This window comes from Thunnus thynnus, chromosome 4, assembly GCF_963924715.1.
Source record: "Thunnus thynnus chromosome 4, fThuThy2.1, whole genome shotgun sequence".
In the NCBI taxonomy this organism is placed as follows: domain Eukaryota; kingdom Metazoa; phylum Chordata; class Actinopteri; order Scombriformes; family Scombridae; genus Thunnus; species Thunnus thynnus.
Window position 1 is genome coordinate 35,599,163 of NC_089520.1, and position 21,595 is coordinate 35,620,757.

The 21,595-nt window shown below is 41.9% G+C and overlaps 2 protein-coding genes across 5 annotated transcripts; one reads left to right on the top strand and one right to left on the bottom strand.

Moving 5' to 3' along the window:
- Nucleotides 1-523: 523 nt before the first annotated feature.
- fezf2 (FEZ family zinc finger 2) lies at nt 524-6,542 on the top strand. 2 transcript variants are annotated; one of them, XM_067588513.1, is made up of 5 exons: nt 524-1,520; nt 1,820-2,699; nt 3,083-3,217; nt 3,320-3,452; nt 5,560-6,542. In XM_067588513.1, exons 2-5 carry the CDS (start codon nt 1,944-1,946, stop codon nt 5,808-5,810), a joined length of 1,275 nt encoding a protein of 424 aa, XP_067444614.1. In that variant the 5' UTR covers nt 524-1,520; nt 1,820-1,943; the 3' UTR covers nt 5,811-6,542. The 2 variants fall into 2 exon arrangements, with proteins under 2 accessions (XP_067444614.1, XP_067444613.1); XM_067588512.1 differs by having other exon boundaries at nt 524-2,699.
- Nucleotides 6,543-9,820: 3,278 nt separating this feature from the next.
- On the bottom strand, nt 9,821-20,940 carry cep15 (centrosomal protein 15). Of its 3 annotated transcripts, none has more exons than XM_067588516.1 (5): nt 20,785-20,940; nt 18,909-19,032; nt 17,423-17,491; nt 15,625-15,801; nt 9,821-10,562 (listed from the first exon to the last, which is right to left on the bottom strand). In XM_067588516.1, the coding sequence occupies exons 1-4, from the start codon at nt 20,871-20,873 to the stop codon at nt 15,625-15,627; spliced, it is 459 nt and encodes a 152-aa protein (XP_067444617.1). In that variant the 5' UTR covers nt 20,874-20,940; the 3' UTR covers nt 9,821-10,562. The 3 variants fall into 3 exon arrangements, with proteins under 3 accessions (XP_067444617.1, XP_067444615.1, XP_067444616.1); XM_067588514.1 differs by having other exon boundaries at nt 18,909-19,035; nt 20,785-20,933; XM_067588515.1 differs by lacking the exon at nt 9,821-10,562 and having other exon boundaries at nt 15,008-15,801; nt 18,909-19,035; nt 20,785-20,936.
- Nucleotides 20,941-21,595: the final 655 nt, after the last annotated feature.

Consider the following 21,595-nt stretch of genomic DNA (forward strand, 5'->3'; position numbering starts at 1 on the left):
ATCCTTTATGTAGGGTGTTGATGACTTCCTAATGCTCGTCATGTCATGTATATAGACTGAGTATTTCATTCTTATTTTGCTGTATTTATTATTTATTTATTTATCAGTTTCTTACCTCTTCAGACTTGTACTTCTGTAACATGTGAATTTTCCCTCATATTATCATATCATATTATTTGATCATATTATGTTTTTATCACAGAGATGAAGGTTTCATAATGACCCAAACGGCTAATACCTTGTTGATAAAATTCTCATATGGAAATATGAGGATGGTTGAACAAAAAAAAATGTCTAAATGAGTTTTATCAAAAGCTGTCAAAGCATATCATATGAAACACTGGAGAATATGTTCAGCTCGAAGTGGTTTTTATATTCAAACACTCAATAAAAATGAACGATGTTGAATGAAACATATCATCTCAGATCTATGAAGCTAATTCTATGATAATTATCGCAATACTCATTTTGTCCATATTGCTCCCCCCTGTGATCCCTCTTTTATTCCCCGCCCTGCCTCGTCCTGTGCGGACGCGCTGTATGAACTCTCCCTGCATTACACATTACCGCCTCCTTTCTCCGGCTCACTTGTCGGGAGTCTCTCAGGTAAAATGGCCTGTAAACACATGAATTCAACACGGCCCTTGTGGCAAATAGAAGAGAGGCTGCTGCTCATTGTAACTCCCACACAACACTGTGGATTCCAGCAAACTTCTTGTATGCCTCTTTAGAGGGAAAAAAGCCTCTCTTTTCATTTGTCCTTGTATACCTCTGGCCAAGCTAAGTCTTTTCTTTTTCCTCTCTCCCTCTTTAATCCGTCCCTCTATTTCAGGAGGAAAAAAAAACACAAAACCAGGTTCACGCAGTGCTTTAGTGGCTAAAAGTGAAAGAGCTTGTGTTTTTTCTTTCTTTTTTTTCCCTCCCTGCGCTGAGTTGAGCCTTGAATCGCTCTGGAAAATTGCTTCTTTTGAATAGAAGGAAGGAGGAACAACGTTTAATAGGATCCAAAGGGAGTCTCTGCTCTTAAACAGGTGGAAATTGGACGTCCTCGAATTTATACAAATAGTAAGTAAGTATAAGCCGGCGTGGAAAAAGGAGGGACCCCATCTCCGAGGATTAGCAGCTTTCTGCTGAAAAAAAAAAAATTCCAAAACTGAAAAAAAAAAAGAAAAAGATTACTGTGTGAATGAAAGCAGCAGACTTACACAACGTCTTCAGTCTACATGTTAAATGATTAAAACACAATTGTGATCATAATATTTTCAGTTTTTTCGGGGGAACTGCTTTCATATTTATGTCTCGGATGACATATGGTAGCCTATATAACCGTGCCACCCCCCCTCTATAGTTAGTGTGAGGGCGTGCAGGTTGATGAGGGCGTCTCCCTGTCACCCAGTTAAGAGTTTGGGTGCCCGCTGATGTCAGGAGACAGTGATCCGCGCTGAGGAGGGGCGGGCGCTGCCAACATGTGACAGAGAGCAGTCGGCTGGTTTCTTTACACCCATCTGACCATTCAAGAGGTAAACTTCAACTCCAACACTGACTCAACTTTATTCTCTCACATTCTCCAGGAGCTCCGACTGCAACATTTGTTTGTCTTTTTGTTTTGTTTTTTTGTTTTTTCCTCCCGTCTTCTTCTTCTCCCTAACGAGCTCTGTAATGTCCTGTTAATTTTGTGTGCACTAGTTAATGAGCATTAATCCATCACCCCTGGATGCTATTGTTGCGGGAGGGATGGCCATTTGAATGCAAATGCGTGACACTGTGACAGCAAGGTGCTTATTAAACTGATGTGTCCTCCTGTCTTTTCTGCTGGAAGCTCAGGAGAGTGAAAAGACGCGGGGCAGCTGGAGGAGCGGGTCGGACTATAACCCGGGAGTTGCTCACACCAAGTTCTGCTTTGCTGTAAAGAAAACAACAACAACAACAACAACACCAACAAAATGGCAAGTTCTGCCTCTCTTGAGACGGTGATGTCTTGCGGTAGGACCGGACCGTCCGCGGCTCCCAAGACCCTGGCCTTCTCCATAGACCGGATCATGTCCAAGAGCTCGGAACCGAAGGGGAGCTCGGAGGAGCGGTCAGAGGGGAAGAAGCTGCTGGGGCTGTGCTCCCCGATTCCCTGCATGATTCCACTGCAGCCCTTCAGCTACGACCTCCAAGCCAAGGCGCTGATGAACTACTCGGAGCTGTGGAGAGCCAGTTTCAGGGGGACTTTTTGTGGATCCGCAGCCGCGCCATGTAAAGGGAACTGTGGCGTGTGCGGCAAAGCGGAGCCGGGACTGAAGCAGCCGCTGCTGACGCCGGGCAGCAGGGTGGTGAAACCGCAGGTGATCCACCAGGCCTTGGCCGTGCCCAGCAGCGGCTCACTCTACTATCTCAACTATCTGGACACTGCGTACCAACAATCGGAGCTGCTAGCCGGACACTGGTTCTCCAGCCCGCAGGCCCAGGCCTCTCTGTCGGCGCACCACAGACTCTTGCTGCTGGAGAACGCCAAGCTGGCCGGGGTTGGGACAGAGAAACTGCCAACACCTCAGTACCCACACAAAGAACATCTGCCGGGGCAGCTGGACCAGATAGTGAAGGACAACCACGGCCTGAGCGCAGAGAAGAACGGCGTCAAGACGCACAGTAAACTCGGCAGCGGCGCGGCAGACGGAAAACCTAAAAACTTCACGTGTGAAGTGTGTGGAAAGGTAATGTTATTAATTCATCCAGTGTGTGCAGTATATATATCTGAAATATAGTAGTTTAGTGTTTTCTTTTTTTAATTGTAGTTTTTTATTGAAGTGTTTTGGAATTGCAGTTTTTAAATGTAGCCTACATTAGATTCAACATGTTTAGGTAAATAATGTAATTGAAAAAAATATCTATTAAATGACTTTCATTAAAACGAAAATTGTCCCCCAAACTAAATAAATAAAAATAAAAAATGTTGATTCAGTAGCAGCCAGATTTAATTCCAGGTTATCTAAATTAATCATTTTACATTCTGGTTCATTAGAAACTCTTAAATCTCTGGCGATAGTTGTTATAATTATTCTTAATAATAAAACATGTGTTTCATAATTTCCCGCAGGTTTTTAACGCCCATTACAATCTGACCAGACACATGCCGGTGCACACCGGGGCCCGGCCCTTCGTGTGTAAAGTGTGCGGGAAAGGGTTCCGTCAGGCCAGCACGCTGTGCAGACACAAGATCATCCACACACAGGTTCTTTCTCCTCTCTACGTCAATTTAAAGCTCATCAAATCCCGCCTCTGCTTTTATTTTGTTTTGAACATTTTTTCACTCTTTTTTATTTCTCCTCTGAAGGAAAAGCCTCATAAATGCAACCAGTGTGGTAAAGCGTTTAACAGAAGCTCCACGCTCAACACTCACGTACGGATCCACGCCGGATACAAACCTTTCGTCTGTGAGTTCTGCGGGAAAGGCTTCCACCAGAAAGGTAAATAATCAGTCATCTAGTCATCTAGAGGCTGAGCTCTGTTATTCAGGGCCTGCTTGATGTTTTTAAGGTGCTTCATTATTGTCCTCATATGCTTATAAAATCATTTCAGCGGCTGATAGAGTCTGTCTGTCTCCAAACTGTGTTTATACAAAGAAGAAAAAAAAAACCCATAATGAATATATTTATTTCCTCGTGTGTTTTGTCCTAAAATCTATTTTCTTAAAACAAGAAAAACAAATCTTGCCATGTGGTTAGATTATTTCATATATTTCCACATTAATGAACTTCACACTCAGATCATTTTTCTTGACATCTATCGATCATCTGCCAGTTTCAAGATGTTAACACTTTCTAAAAAATTCCTGCGCTGAGAAACAGGTGAAATCATTTCACCTCACATGAAGATTTTATTATATTTGGAAGAAAACATGATTTTTTTTTTAGAATTCAAAAAGACAGAAAACAGGAATTCCTGCACTGTGTTTGCAGTCTGTGGTGTTTATTATATTGTCTCTGCTGGACAATATTTCACAGTGTTGCTGTAGTGCTCTTATAATAAATCTTTTTTTCCACTGGACAATCCTTTGTTTCCTGGTTAGTTGGACATAAATAAAACAGGCTGAACTCACTTTTCATAGGGAAACATGATCAGTGACCACCTTTACTCCATACTCTATTTTTTATTTTTGTGAAGGTGAGGTCGTGCAATGCTTTGTCTCTCAGTGTCAGGATAGAAACGCTTCACAAACACATAGACCATGGTGCGATGCTGATGGAATCCCTGTAAGCAGGCTGAGCTGTCAGTATGAGGCTGAACTCTCTGCAGGAAAATCCATGTCTGTACACTGTGAAGGAATCCTCAGTGTGGGACCTGCTGAAACAAACATTAGCAGGAGCAAAAGCAGCTCCATCCGCTGCTGCTCTCAGTCATCTGTGAGAGTAATGAAAGGAGAAATAATTGCAGGCCCACCGATGAGCATGAAGCGATCAGTGGAAATAGGACATGTCACTTTATACGGACTAATTCTCCCTTCAAGACGGCAGCATTTGCTCTGGGTCAGCTGCCAGACCTCGGCAAAGTTGGGAATCTGGGCTTTTTTTTTTGTTGAGTTGTCGCTGCACTTGATTTTGACAAAGTTTGACAACTTCTTGACTTCGACACACAAAACCCTGATTAATGAAGGCTGGACAGAGCGGAGCGACTGAGGAGGCTCTAACTTCACAATGAACTGCTGACCTTGGCAGGGAAAAGAAAAGAGAAGAAAAAGAGGCCTCTTTCATGCTCACTTTCTTATAAAGTCCCAGTAAACAGCAGCAGTGTCTCAGCCTCCCCTCCTGCTTGTCTCCACTTCTTTAAATAGATCACATCTATCAGATTCACCTTCTATCAAATATATGCAGAGAAAGCATCATCATTATTTTTCTATGATGCTTCATTTTTTTTCTTGAATAAAAGGTAGCATCATTTAATTACATTTATTTTGATGTGTTTCACATTAAGAGAACATGTAGAAATTGAAATGTATGAATGAAAAATAAGATACCAGAGAAATATGCTTTTTATGATGTGCACTGATTTTTTATTTCTACAGATGAATTTTTCAGGGGCATATCTTTCATTTTTTGCTCTTCTTTTTTTATCCTATCATTCTGTCTGTTTCCCTGTTTCAGTGGCAAAGCTGATTTAAAATCATTATTTCATTTAATTCATCATTTTCATTCATTTACAGACATGTTATCTCATATTGTTTCTACATATATTTTGTCACATATAACGTCCTGAGATTAGACACACTGACGGAGAAGAACATGTATATAATATTTTCATTTGCAGTCAGTGGAGTTTGTGCTGCTTTGATGTGATGTTATTCACACTCATTGATTAGTTCCGTTATGATGAGCGTCTTCTCTTTAACTTCTCCATTGTGAGGATTTGTTTTGGGGTTTTTGACCTGCTGACATCTGAACATTCTGGGCTCTGGCACCATGTGATGAAATGTGTTGAAACATTTTATAGATTAAACAATCAAAAAATAATCAATCAATATCTTCAGGTTGTGCATGTGTTCATTGCTTTTATTTTAAAATTATTATTATTTTCCAGGAAACTACAAGAACCACAAGCTGACACACAGCGGGGAGAAGCAGTACAAATGCTCCATCTGCAACAAGGCCTTCCACCAGATCTACAACCTGACCTTCCACATGCACACGCACAACGACAAGAAGCCCTTCACCTGCGCCACGTGCGGCAAAGGCTTCTGCCGCAACTTCGACCTGAAGAAACACATCAGGAAGCTGCACGACAACAGCTTCTCCTCGGCCACAGAGGCCTCCAGAGAGCTGCAGAGCTGAGCCACGCTGCCGTTCCCCTCCTTTCATTATTCCACCTCAGACTGTGAGAGGCCTCAAAAAAAGACTGCTCCTGCATTTGTAGCCATGCTGAAGAGTTTTCCTTCAGTTAGGAATAAAGAACAGGCCAGAACAACATCATACACTTAACACTTGGTCCCATACTGTAGGAACATTATAGGGATTTCTCTGTCCAGTTAGAACTTCTTCCTGAGTTGCCGTTACAAGCATCACACAGGGAGAACTGATCTGTCTCCATGATGGAACTGTAAATAATAGGTTATGGAAATAAAAAAAATGTTATTTAAAATGTGAATTGTCTGGGGAGCACCTTCGTATGTTGTGCATTTCACAGAAAAAATGTTAATGTGAATAAATAAGTTATAACTTATAATGAAAACTGAATGTTTGAGCCATGTTGTTTCCATTTTTTTGAAGGCATTTGAAAATAAAACTGAAGGATATGATGAAAGTTGTTTTGGAGTAAGTTTATTTGTATTTGTCTATGTGTGTGGTTGAGTTGACTGCTGTGGTCCTGAGGTGCAGAACACTCTTAACAAATCAACAAATAACACTTGGCTGAAAAAGAAAAATGCAATTTAAATGAAATAAAAAGGAAAGTGCATGTTAGGAAGCAAAAGATGATTAAAAACGAATCAAAACAGCAACATTTAAAAAAGTGAAAGTGATAAACAGTTGTGAATTTCTTCACATTTGTTGTTGATTTGTTTTGTAGGTGGTATTTTTCTTGCTTTATTAGATTTGTTGTGTTTTGAACCTCAGGACCAATAAACTACACACCTCACACATGTCACATGATACATTATGATCAAATCTATTTGACAGGTGAATTCCTCATGTCATGCTCTCACTATTTAAAGCATATATATATTAGCCTATGATTCATATGCTGTAAAGTTAGTGTGTGTTTAGTTAGAAACCCACATATAGACTCAGCCGGGCTCTACTGTATACTCTGCAGCCACTTCGCCTCAGCATTTATTGACAGACACGATCTTAATAATGCAGCATTTACACTTGACTCCGGCGTAATGGCGCAAATGATCAGAGATAACATGGACCCTTGAAAGCGAATTACATTAACCAGCTAAACGGCCTCGGGAGGCCTGATTGTGAAGGGGGGCGGGCGCATCCGGAGCCGCTCATCAGAACAGGAGATAATAGAGCACTCAGGCCGCAGCTCCTCATCCAGGCCTCCGCGTTAATAGAGCACAAGTTATTCTCCGCACGGCTCCTGGAACAATATTATCCCTGCACACATTCTGTCGAGAGGCAGGTCCGTGCTCCCAAATGGCGCTCTTTCTATTAACAGCCAATTAGCGCTCAGCCGGGCCGGCCAGGCCTGCAGCAGCCTGACAGGGCTAATATTGCCAGATGAATGATGAATGCCCTGCTCACCTATTTCATCAGTCTGCACCAGACACACACACACACACACACACACACACACACACACACACACACACACACACACAGTGAGCTGGAAACTTGAATAAAACAGCCGATAGGGCTCGTGGACAAATTCAAATTACAATTGTTAACAAAAGCCTGTAACCTCTTGGTCTGATGAAAGCCTTTGGGGGGGGGGGGGGGCTTCAACAAAGCTGTTCAATCCGACAATCTGGAGATGCGAGGTTTTCACTGGATGGAAGTGATAATGAGATCTGAACGGACGATGAGATGAGAAACATTGATTTGCAAAGTTTCATAAAGTGATTTTTATTTGTAGAAAATAAACCGCACTACATGCTTTTATTGTTGTTTTACCATAAGCAACAAACACAACTGTTTCATTTTTCTTGATTAATTCAACTGTTAAATTATAAAACATACATTTCTGAAAATGTTATCTTCCGACTGAATGATTCAAGCGCTTTCTCCACAATAATCCTCTAAATAAACAGGCTACTCATCTCTCAGGTTCAGTCCAAAAAGTCAAATGTGAAAAATATTAACCCCAGAAATAACAGCATCAGCTTTAAAAAAAAATCCAGATGTAATTCGGATTATAAACCTCTAAATGAACAGAAACAAAGATGCGTCCTCTGCGTCGCTCCGATCATCACAAATTCCTTCAGAGCGGATAAATGCACACATGTGAGTGAGCGCATATTTCCATTCATACAACATTTAGAGCGTTGCCTACCTAATGTTTCTGCGCTATATGACAGGAGCAAGTTTCCCTTCTATCCAGAGCAATGCACACACACACACGCACACACACACACACACATACACACAGCAGCCTGTGTGCACATGAGGCCAGCAGAGCCTGCAGGCTGCGGAACATGAACAACAATGTCGGAGCAGTAAACAACCTAAAGGCGAGCAGGTTGTCCTTTTCTCTGCACTTTTTTCCCCCTCTGCACCTCTCCAACCGCCTCAACATCCACAAACACGTTAATTGGCGAACTGGCGCTTTAATTAGGGCGCGCCCACGCGGAGGAGATTAGGGGCTGTGGGGAGGAAAGGAGCGCGAGAGCGGCCGGGAGCGCGCGCTAATCAACTGTCAACAACATGAGGACATCTTTCTTTTGCTCCCTCCGCCACCGGGGGGATCACCGGGGATTCAGGCAATTTACGGGCCACAAAGGAGCTCGTTTGAGACAGGAAGAGAAGAAAAGAGAGAGGCGGACTTTTGTCTGGCCGATTGAATTGATTGTAAATGGGAGATTAGCGGGGAAGCTTCAGCAGCAGCCCGTAAGTGCCCGATCGAGGAGGAGGGAAAGAAAAGGACCAATTAAGTCTACCAAATGTTAACTTACATCAGTTTCCCCTCAGTTTAGCCCACATGAAATTCCAATTAAAGCGTCCCTGTTGTAAAGCTTTTTTTTTCTTTAGAAGAGGGTGGAGGGGTGACAGTTGGTGTCACTACACCAGCCAGCAGACAACGTTCCCACAACATCTCATAACATTAATACAAGCTCTGCGATGGGCCATTTGGAGAGCAAGACGAGCATTTACTGTAATACTGACTGAGAATATCAGTGTGTTCCTTTCAACTGACCTGTAGGATATCTACACAACATCATCACTTCAACTTTATTATCAAATACATTCAAAATGAAAATAATTGAAAAGCCAACAACTTTACAGTTTTACGACCATTTTTTAAACTGTAATATATTAATGGGGACAAAAAGAAGTGTTTTCCGTCTGTGCATCCTGCTGTCTCATGATACAAACTAGAAAAATGATTTTTAAAAGAAAAATGTGCTCACTGCTTTGAATTTGCAGTAGAAATATTTGAAATCATTTCAGTGTCTTGACATGTTGAGTGTTTGGAGGTTTGAAGATGTCTTTGCATGGCAGGAGAAGTGAATCAGTATTTTCAGTCTGTGTGTCTGGCAGCATATCAAATGTGTGTATGTATATATATATATATATATATATATATATACACACACACACACACACACACTATTTTTTTTCCACAAAAGGTTTATTGATCTAGGTTTAACATTCTGAGGACATGATAATGAACATGATATTGAAAGGTTTTTTTTATAATATAGAATATTCTTGCATGGATACTTATAAATGGTTAAGACAACATTGTGTCAAACAGTTGTATGTTCATGGTGGAATGTTTGAAGCATTGTAGGATACAGGATATCCCAGCTGCTTACAAAGTCAAAAATAACTGTTGGATTTTTTTAAATTGCAGTTTTAACATGTTAATGTTCAGCAACAATCTTCATACTTAATATCCATCCATCTTAATATCTGAACTTTTTAAGAAGGGTGAATGGAAAGAAGGGAAAATGAAGGAAAAGAAAAGTTTTCCTGTATTCATGGCTTTTCTTTCTTTCTTTTTATTTTATGCTAGCACAATGGCAAAGTTAAAACCAAACTAAATCTTTCTATGGCCCCTAAAAGTCTTGGACTGGCCCTGATGTTAGAACCCCCCTGGCCCTCGTTAGGGAAGCACTGGCCCTTTGGTACAATGAGCCTCCAGGATTCATTGTAAAGTACTGAGGGGTTAATGAGCAGTGGCTTCACTTCACTCCTTGGCTCCGTTCCTGCTTTAAATGAGAAGCAGTTGAAAGGATGGAGGATGGAAGCAGTCACAATGGAATTTAGAAATGATCAGACTTTATGTTTACAGACACAGAAATGAAATCATCTTATATTTCTTATCAAGAGCAGGCCTGCTGCATGTTTGATGAAGAAAAGAAGTGTCAGTGACCCTGCTTTGGCTTAAAAACATAGCAGTGAATGTGTTGGAGGGGGGGGGGGCTGAGCACTGAGGAATCCAGGGTGTGATGCATGAAAATGAGCCACTCAAGAAGCGGCCGTACACACAAGATTCAAATGGAACAGCCGCGCCATTCACTTGCACCTCATTTAGATTCTTTTACAAAGTCAACCCCGAGTCTTTCTCAACCAAAACCTCATCAGAATGTCTTAAAGACAGCGGCGAGCAGCTTGTCCCTGGGATGTGCCTGCCTTGGCATGTCAAGGGCACGGTGGGCCGGGAGGTGCTTTGTGGCTGGAAGGGGAAGTGGTGGGGCTGCTGGGAACTGAGCAGGGAGGGAACTCTCATCGCTGATCTGTTGTCAAGACTCCACTCTCTGACCTCCATCCGTCTGTCCGTCCGTCCCTCCATATCTGTGTGTAGCTGGAGGGTGAAGAGCTGAGGGGGGAATCTCCGTCTCTCTTCTTGGGTGGAGGTGGAGGAGGAGGAGGAGGAGGAGGGTGATGCAGGCCTGACCCCACCAGGTTTTGGTGTTTCTAAGCAAGGAAGGATGACGATAAAGGCATTTCTATTCATGCTTGACCCATTTCATGAGCAAAAAAAACATTCCAAAACTTGCAAGTCACTGCTTGCCTGCCACATTTCTTACAGTGTAAGATCCTCTAAAACACCAACACTGTCTCCTGAACTGAAAAAAATGTCAACAATTTTGACAACTGATTAATCATCTCAGTCATTCATTCAGCACAAATGTCTCCTTGGACTCTTGGAAAACTGTTAGGAGCATTTTCACAATTTTCACAAACATTCATGCAGATTAAACAATTGATCAATTAAAAAGTAGTAATTGACAGAATAATGAAAAGAATCATTAGTTGCAGTCACATCTTTTCTCAACCTTTTTTAGCACATGACCCCATCACTGTATTCTAACATTATCATCATCCTTATAAAGTCTGAGACATTTTCCTGCATCTGCAACAGATATTTCAGACATCATCATTCACATTTAGGCCTGTAAAAAGTCTACTACAATAACAAGTATCTTTTAAAAATACTTGAAAAATTGACAGTACATGACAGGTCAAAGGTGAGGTATTTGAGGTATTTGGGCAAACAAACAAAAAAAAACTGATCACTGCAGACAAATCAAAGCACACATAACACAATCTTTTTCAAACATGTAAATCTTTGTCCAGCTAATTACAAGCAAATTAAATTTGGTTTTCTGTTACTGCAAACCAACGAGCCATTTTCTCCCTCACGCTCCGGCTGCACTCAGCTCTTTTCTAGTGGCATTAAAGCAGTGTGTCATTGTTGTGGGAGGATCAGTTGATTTGGGGATGTCCGGTGCCACGGTTAATCCTTTTGACCTGACCTGGCCCTGCTGGGAAATGTCCTCTCCTCCTTCACTTTAGGCCACCGTGTTAATGATGAACCACTCTGCTGGCTCACACAATTAAAAGACCCCTCAGTCTGAATGAAACTCCGCATGCTGCTACACAACGAGCTGGCATCACTCCAACATGAGCGTTCAGTGTAAAAAAAAAAAAAAAAGATTTTACTTGAAATGGCAGCTTAAATAATATTTCATACTGAAGCAGGAGTGAAAAACATGACTGAAGTCATACAAAGGTTTAATAAATGTAGTAAATAGATTAAGCATCTTTAAAAAATATCTTCCACAGTGATCAACAGTTAAGATTCATCTCTTAATAAATGTACTCCTCTGAATCAGTGATTCTCCTCTGTGATTGGCTGCCTTCACTGTTGTTAGCTTTAGTTTAGCCAAGTGAAGTCATTAATGTTCATGTTTAATGTCAAGATTTATAAATGGTTTTCTATTATGTGTGTGTGTGTGGTTAAAGTTAGGGAGAGACTGTGGCGAAGGCAAATAAGTGGTAAAAAAAAAAAAAACTAAGTACAATTCTCTATAAAGTCACATGACTTCCAGTAATGACACCCAGTGCCTGTGACTCCTAGAATGGTCCAGTATGAGTGGAATTCCCAGGAACACTGAGCTGCTGTTGTTGACACAGTATTACTAATAATCCAGTCATTAATGCTACAAGTCAAACATCTGCCCAGACAGAATACTTGTTAAATTCTAACACATTTTGAACACCTTTTATCCAAAGACAGTGAAACTGATCCTACATGTCTAGATAAAGCTGATGATGGACAGCCTCTCATGTTCATGTGTTCAGAAATACAATGTTGGGGCAACATGTATTTTACTAAACCATTTCTAACTCTAACATGAGAGATAAGAATATAGATGTGTGCCCAAAACAGCTTCTATAATTGAATATGAGAGTAAGTGACTGTGGTGTATGAGTGTAAAGATGTTCCACTCTCATCTCCACTGAGTGCTCGGTACCTTTCCTTAAGTAAGATAGCAATTGAAGTGTTTGCTTTGAGTGGTGTCTGTGATAGTAAACTGATTAGAGTGCAATAAAAGACTTGATGAAGAATCAAACGACATGCTGGTGCCGTGCGTGGCTCCGTGCCGAGGGAGAATCAATATCGACAAAAGGCGCAAGAACACGAACACGAAATTCATACGTGTCCTTTCAGCTGCCCGCTTAATCCCTCAGTCGATATGAATCGCACTGCACATTCTGACTTTACCAGGCGACGGCAGAAAGACATCCGTGGAAGCTTGATCAATACAGTGACTGAAGTGGAATTCAGCGAGCCCGATCCCCCCCCCCATCACCAGACTTCCTCTACCAGCAATAATGCAGCTCCAGTATATTCTAGTCTATCTGGGGAAGAAGCTCCAGAAAGCTGCTTCTAAGTTGAAGTGCATGGACTCTTTTCTTTAGAGGAAGCTATGGGAGAGCAGAGAGGTACGTGATTACAGTGGGACGAGTGAGGCGAGGGGCCGTTAAAGAGGAAACGTTACACTGTAGCCTGTGTGGTGGACGGGGGAGCTGTGCCAGGCTACCTTAAGGCCAGTGTTGCTTCCTCTTAGTGTATGACATGAAGCCTTCTATTTAATTTGAGACAACATGACAACAGTCAAGGCCTCTGTGAAGGGAAAGACAAAGAGCTGGCAGCCCGGGCACTTAAGTGGAGGTGACATGCCATGATCAAAGGAGAGACTCTGGATTTACAAGCTTTGCTCAGGGTCAGAGGAAAGCCTCAAACAGCGCCACCAGGCACCAACACTCACATCTGTGAAGTCTGAAATGCTTCAACTGAGAAAAGAAAATGAAAAATTTTTTACTATTCAACAATAAAATGTCATTTGCAATTTAAATCGCGTCGGCAGTTGATACAAATCTGTGATCTCTCCGGGCTCGAGATCCAAACAAATGAAACAGACTCGAAGTGTGAAATAACAGGCTGCAAAAAACGCAGCACGCCAAAATATTTTCCCTCCTCCATTCTTTCCCTCCCCTTCGCTTGCCCCTGCTACACCCGCAGCATATCACTGAATGAAATGCAGCGTGCAATTACCCATTATCCAATCAACTGGAGTCGACACTTAACCATTTGCACGGCTTTTGGGCTCAGCCAATTATCTGTCAGGGCTCTCAGTGGGCTCTCAATAGCCAAACTGCGTTGCATAATCTTGTGGCTCCAGATTCATGCCACGCCACTGGAGACAGAGGGCTGTCTGAGGGGTCATTGTTGTTGTGGGTGGCTGGCAGGGTGAGCCGAGGTCTGGTCAGTGACAACAGTGGCGACTCGGGCTCCTGCAGCCTGGGGCCTCTGCCATTAGAATACATAATGCGGGGCTAGTCATTTGGAAGGGCTCCAGATCGTACTCTTCAAAACCCTTTTAGATAATTCGCTACATCGCATCTTCATCCCCCCCCCCCTTCACCCTCCCACCACCCGATCTTGTCACCCATGATTGGATGCACAACACAAATACCTCCCCCCCTACCCCTTCCTTCTTTAAATCCTGCCCTTGACCTCACCGCACTCACCCCCGTCCTGCTCCTTCACCAAACTGGCACCCCGCCACCCAGCCCCTATCAGTTCAGACTGGTCCAGTCAGTCGGTGGTGGCCGGTGGCTAGCTGCTACCGCCTGAGGGCCCGCTGCACTGGGGCCCCAGCTGAGGAGCCGGGGCAGCTGCCAACCACCGGCCACTTCAACCCTGGCTGTCCGGATGACTGCGTTTGTCAAGCCGCCACTCCGCGTCAGCCCAGCGCAGGTCTGATCACAGACAATTAGGGGTTAAAGTGTAGGAGGGGGCTGCCGTCTCTGGTGGTGTAGAGAGAAGACGTAGAATGTGATGGGGGGGTAGGGGTGGGTCTTCATCCACCCTGGCGGTCAAGAAGCAGGTGCTATGCTTTTTTGCATCTGGTGACAAATGAGTGGAATGTTCCTCTCATTACTTCTGTGTCTCTGCTCTGTACTTCCACACACACACACACACACAAGGTCAATGATATCAGCCAGACATGATGTGGGATGTGTTGTTGTGACCCCTGTAACCCCTTGAATGGAAGCAGTCATACTGCATGGGCTCATTTTGTAAACAGCAGCTGACAAAGCTCCAAAAACACTTCGAGTGCAGCTGGAACAGCTAAAGGGCCGTGGATCCTGCAGAGCAGCGTCTGATTGTATTTCTCTAATCCATCACTGTGTAATGTCTCTAATGTACAAGACTCATATAACTATATCATGTTTATCATGTCACTGTTCTTTGCGTACATTTACCGTACTGTGAAATTTATCATAATCAGAAGTGTAGCGATTAATTTTCCAACAGTGATGAGATTGCATCATATCACCCAGTGACATCCTACAACTGCTGAATACTTCACATGTAAAGTTCTACAGCCAGATACACTCCTGAGTAACAGGCCCCACATATTTAATATTAACACAACTGTCCTTGTTTGAGAATTTTATTGGTAACTTGACAAATTGTAAAATTTTATAATTATATGATTATTTCAGTCTTTAATTTCAGTTGAATTATGGGACACTGACATACAGAATGAGAGACAGAAACAGACTAATGTATAAATAAAAATCATTTATTGTAACTAAATATTGTATTTAAACTATTTCTAAACCAGCTTTTCTCTTTTATCTATGACACTCGCTCCCTCTAGTGGTTTTTACACAGCACTGCACTACTACACTCTGGTTTAACAGCTCTCCTCAGTTAGAACTCTGTAGAAAACTTTCCAGTAGTGCTGAAGGTCAGCAGTCCTTGTCAGAAAAACAAGCTCACACCTGCATTCATATAATGTAAAGTGAGATTATTTACCAATAGTAGAACTTTGGAACTCTTGTGCTTCACGACACATCGGGACCGTTCAGAATATCAGGTCAGCACACTGATGCTTTTATCATTTCTGGTGTGATGAGTGGTGAATTTGAACTCTTAGAACTAGCTGATAAACTGTTCAGTCGTGCTCAAGCTTCAGGTTTAAGTTCCCCTCCTCACTGTCAAGATGCACACAACACTGGTGTCCTAACCTTCCACTGAAAGTTTTTTTTTTCACAAGTGGACAGAGCTTCATTTTTTAGTTCTGGCTTGGTGATCTCCTCTTAGAATCAACAGCCCTGTATTCATCTGTATCATGTGACCAACAAAAGGTAAGTCTCCATCAGAATCAGTGCTCACCTATCTAGCAGACCTGGGTTTGGGGCGAGGAGGCAGGCCCTGGTTTTTAGCTGTGCCAGGTTTCTGCTTGGCTCTCCTGGGTGGCTGTCCTGGGTCGTCAGTGGGGTGTGGGCCTTTACCCAGGAGGAAGTGCTCCCAGGCCGGGGTGGACTCTTCCACAGACGCCCAATATTTTGTCTGAAAGAGAAACAACAAAAGCTGTCCTGTTAATATTATTGATTAATTATAGGGATGCACAATACTGGAATTTTTGCTGATATCCAATATGCCAATATTTTCAAACTCATCTCGGTGCAGATAGCGATATATGCACATATCTTTTCCACCTGGCTGAGGAGACATTTACACATGCAATCATAGATTGTACTAAGTGTGATCAAGAAAGACAATATATGAAGGAAGAACTTAGGAAGACTGGAGTTCAGGAGCTCAGCATTAAAACTTTAATGAACCTGGTTGCCAACCGCCGTTATAAACCAAAATGAGGAAGAAGTCGTCCTGGTTCCTATCTGTGCAGCTGAACACAGCAGCTCCTCCACGGACTGTTTCACCCTGATGGTTCTGGTGTTTCCACCGTAGGCTCAACTTCACTCAGCTGCCTGACAGACCCGCTGCTTCTTCCTACTTTAACCTGAACAACAAACTGGGGCTCTGTGCTCTGGTTGGATCTACACAGAGAGCCGGGCTAGCTGGGACAGGGTTTCCCATCCATTCAGTTATTTGTGGCGGCCCGCCACAATATCAACAATGACCACTACATATTTTTTTTTACTATTTAAAATGGTAAAATTTTATTTCATAGTAAAGCTGCGTACAGTGCATTGATTCGCTCAGCCCTCTTGCCCTGCACTCTCTCTCTCTTGCTCACAAACACATTGACAATGGACCCGTTAGTGAACAGTCCCTCTTCTCTGTGCGTGCTCTGAATCAAAACATGATCATGCTCCAGAGGAAGTATACTTGGTCAGATGACTGACACTACAGTTATAAACTTCAGTGTCTGCTCCGTGAGTCTGCAACAGAGTCACAGCACAGAGCAGCAGAGTCAGATGTCTGTTGTCACTGTTAGCCAGCAGCTGCTCTCATGTCTCCCCAGGTCTCAGTCATCGTTCTCAGCAGAAACTCTCAGGATCTCTGCCTGCTCTCGCTGATTCTCACTCCGGATGGCAGGCGGGTTGTTCCGGTTCTGGTTCTAAGCGCAGTCAGTAAGTTCCCTGATGTTTAGGCCCAGCAGGGGGTCAACTTGCAATACAGTGGCTGAGACCCTGCCAGTTATCTCTGATAAGTTAGTCTATGTTCTTAACACAACACTGTCAAATTACAGCTGGGTTGTCAAGGTTAGCTTTGCATAGCTGATATTTCATTTTAAAGCCTTTATCAGCAAATACCAATGACGTGCTGATATTCAATAAATATCAATACTGATCAAATTTGAAAAAAATGATTGTGATCATATTTTTTGCCATATTGCCCAAACCTCTGATGGAATGAGGATTAGTCTGTAAGTTACCTCTCATAAGAAAATCTATTAATATTTTTGTACATGTAGATTTATTTTGAAAACCAAAGTCTTGCAAAGTGTGCATTTAGAGTTTATATTGATTATGGAGGAGCTCAAAGAGATGTTTTGAATAACTGCATATGGATTCAGCCTACAGAGTTACCTGAATGTTGCTTATTTACATGACAAACAGCTACTGTATGAACAGTTTATGGATTAAATGACCTGAGATGTGAACTTGTGATGCAGACTGCCGTCACAAACTTCACATCATTTCACAGATCAAACAGTTCTTACCTCCAGAGCGAGGAGGTTTGGATGGGGCAGCTGTTTCCCTCTGAGGCGTTCCTCTATCTTCTGTAAATCCTGCAGTAACAGAGAGCAGACACCTTTTATTCACAACTAATCTGAATAAGCCCTGTAATTACCAAACCTGACTGTCACTGTTTACTTCCAAGAATAACACTTTTGAAAACATTTGATTAATGACATTGCCAGATGGCCTCAGTTTTCCATTTCCACATTCCCACTATCTCCACCTGCCTCAGTCCTCTGTCAGTGTCTACACAGGATGTGTTCAGGCACAGTACTGAGTGGAGCTCACACACTTTATCACCAGAGCTCAGAGCTCAATACACAATTACTGTAGTTACAAACGTGAAGCGAGGAAAACAGACTGTGTTCGTGCATGTCTTTCTATCTTTCAGAGAACCAGTTTCATGTGAAAACCTGCATCGTGAAGACATTTCTGTGTTGTGAGGATGTTTTGGCCGGTCCTCACAACTTCAAAGGGCAAGTTGAGGAATTGGATTTAGGTAGAGTTTAGGGTAAGTGTTAGGTTGTGATGGTTCAGGTTAGGGTAAGGGGCTAGGGAATGTATTATGTCAATGAGTGTCCTTACAAGGATATAAAGACAAACATGTGTGTGTTGTACAGTCTGCTGTTGCTTCTAACTAACTTCACTTTAAAGTCCTAATTAATCAGGTAGTGATAGGCAAATGATTAGGTTGGAACATCTACATGATTGAGGATGGCCTGATGCATTTAATTCCTTTTACTCTCTTTTTGAAAGCTATGACTTCTGGGAGAATATTTCTTTCTGAGTGCAATATTGTAATAATTATGGAAGGTGTTACCACATTTCTGGAGCATGTAAATCCTAGAGAGGCTCCAGTCTCAGATGATATTTTATTCCCATAATATGGAGATGATCTCATGTGGTATCAGACCCAAAGATCAATCATCTTCAAGTCCCCCCTCCACTCAAAAATATGTTGTTCTTCTTGCCCCTACAGTTGGATGTTTGATTTTCACTATACAGACTGATGGATCTGCAGAGTGTGTTTTCACATTCATCACTGAAAATCACATGTTAAGAGCACTGAGAACAGACTTTATAGTGAAGTTAGAGACATCTTGTGTCCAGCAGGAAAACTTTTGAAACAAACAATATTTGCATATTCATAGCTTCTGGAATTCTTCATGAGGGAGAAGGAGGAGATGTCATTTTAAGGATTTTGAAGTGGAAAAGTATTTTTATGTGTCTTAATAGATGTCTGGAGAGGATTTTCAAGGACTACAGGCCATTCACTCTCACATCACAAACAATTCATTGATTGATAAAATGAATTGTAGATTAATTTTCAATCAGCTGAGTAATCAATTAATCAATTGTTTTTTAAAAAAAAAAAGCTAGTCAAGCAGTTGTCAGTCAGTCACAATGTGGGCTTGCATCAGGCAAAGTAGGAGCACCTAAGTAGGGCAGCCATGTGTCCTTCCTCACCTGCAGCAGTGTATTGTTCCTGTGGCGAGCAGCCTCAAACTCCCTCAACTGCTGCTTCCTCTGGATCTGCAGCTGCTCTCTGTGGCTCTCCATCTGCTCCAGCAGCTGTGCTCTCCTTCCTAAACTGCTGCCACACACAGTGGAGAACACAACTGTGTCAGAGAGACACTACCAGCCTCCATATTCCACTAATAATCCCCAATGAGAACACTGATCATGTGATCTCACTCAGGTGTATCAAACAATACATAGATAGATTAACAAAATGACTTTTACATTTCATGAGCAAAATGAATTGAGTTAACAAAATTAAAGGATAAATTTCTAGATTTTTTCTTATTGTCAATAAATCTCATGTTTGTTTGTTTATTCACATTAGTTTGTTTAGAAACGTGGGTCTCAAACAACAAGCGGGTAATTCCAGGAAGTGTTCCATCAAGCTGGATAAAGGAAAAGCCTCGCTAATTTAAGTGAGAGTTCTGTTCCATCACTGCAGCTTGCTCAGTAACCATGGTAACTTATTCAGCAGAACTAGCCTGCTCCATGGCAAGCTTACTGTCAATTTAGCTGTGTGTCAGAGAATGTCCAACGGACGGACACAGATTCCCAAAACACGGTTCCATTCCAAGTGTCTTTTCACACTCACATCACTTGTCCGTGTTGGGAAACATGAAACAGATGAAATGTGAGGGACTTTTATACAAATATTTCATTTCATCTCCATTTTATTCATGATCACTTCCTTTTATTTAAAAGCTTACTATTTATAATTTAAGAAAAAGTGTGCCAGTGTTGTTTTGAAGTTATTTATCTATTCATTCATTCACTCATTTTGTTCAAGCTGTGACGACAAAAAGAAAATTAAATAAAGTACGAAGCATGACCTTCTGCTGTGTTTAAATGTATACAGTGAAATAGCTTATACTGATCACAGTTACAGTGATCAACTGCTTATATGGATCAAAAAGCTCAGGACAGAATCAGTCCTATACAAGATTTGTGCTGTTTAAATAATTTAAACATACATCTGACATTATCTAGCCGACTAATAATATAGCCACAGTCAGTGATCTGAATGTTCATTTATTAAAAAATAAAGATAAAACCATGAACAGGGATAAGTACTGCTCTTTACTTTCCCCACCCAGACACAGCAACTCCACTGGCTCCAAAAAGATGTCCAATAATACATATAATATAACTTATAATATAACTCTTCTTGGCTGTTAACTCGTGAAGCTTTTATGCACTTACAGTAACGTGATGACTTCAGTTGTCATCTTTCCACTACTGTGTGTTTCTACTCTGGGGCTCCGCACACACAAGGAGGGCTCAGTCCAACCCGCACTTACAAAAGAGCAGAAAAGAGAAGCAACGAGCTTCCAGCGACCATAAATGACGTTAAGTTACATCCATGGGTAAAGCTACATCCCAAGTCTCCTAAATTTCATCTATGTGCACGTTCATCCATGTCCGGTCCAGCTGTTATAATACATCCAAGGCACTCATCACTTCTGGCCATGGTATTAAGCTTCTGGCTCCAAAAATCCAATATGGCGACGGTCATAATGGCAAACTCGAGGCTTCAAGACGGGAGTCCACAAACCACTGGCTGACGTCGCGGTGGCTACGTCCATTAACAGTCTATGGACTCAAATCACTCCATGTTCACTTTACAGTGTTATATGGCTTCGATTACAATTAAAAAGAATCACAGGGAAGACTGAATTAGAGAGACTGATGCGGGTGAACCTACAGCCTTCAAACTAGCTAACTATGATAGCTGTAGGATAGTCTTCATGGGAGAACCACCTAACTGACTCTGCTTCGGTAAAACTGGATCTAAACTAGTTCATAGTACAGACGATATACTCACATTTCCTCGTGTTTCTCAATTAATTCCATCTCTTCGGGTACAGTAGCACCCATTCTTAGTAACTTAACACTTTCTTGAGTCCTAACCATCCGAGGGAGCCGGCAGGAACCAACGCTTTTTCTTCTTCTTCTTCTACTGTTGGCAAACAGCTTTTACGCGTATTACCGCCACCTGCTGGATTGGAGTGTGGATCAGAGCGGTTACATTAAATTCTCCTGTGCTCTTCGAAACATTTGAAAATGGCCATGTGTTCCACATCTTCTGAAGTCTTCTGCAACATTTATTTCAAGCCAGGTGTCATGCGATTCCTTCCAAGTATAACATTACGTGTCTGTCTCTCTTGCTGGTAACTAGGACAGTGCAAAAATACATGCTCCATGCTTCTGCAGCCCACAATACACACATCTACCAGTAGCATGTTCATGATGTTCAGATTACTGTTCAGACCAGCGTGATCAAACCTCATCCTTGTTATCATGTCCTCCTCCTTTCTATTTCTATTGCTTTCTCTCATTTCTCCACTTTTCTTTGAATGCAATAGTAATAAAACTGTTATTTTCTCTATCCCACTCTTCATGACATTTCTTTTCTAATTTCTGATTTGATTGTACACCTATATGTGGGAATCCATATGAATTTAACTTCTATTCCTGCCCTCTTAATTCTGAAGATCATTTGAGCTACATCAAGCACAATGTCATGTCTCCTATCTGACTGCATGTATGTGATACTTAATGTTAATGTACTAACAGAATCAGAACCTACTAAAACTGATATTGATTTGACTTTTTCTAACTTTTTCAACTTAGAG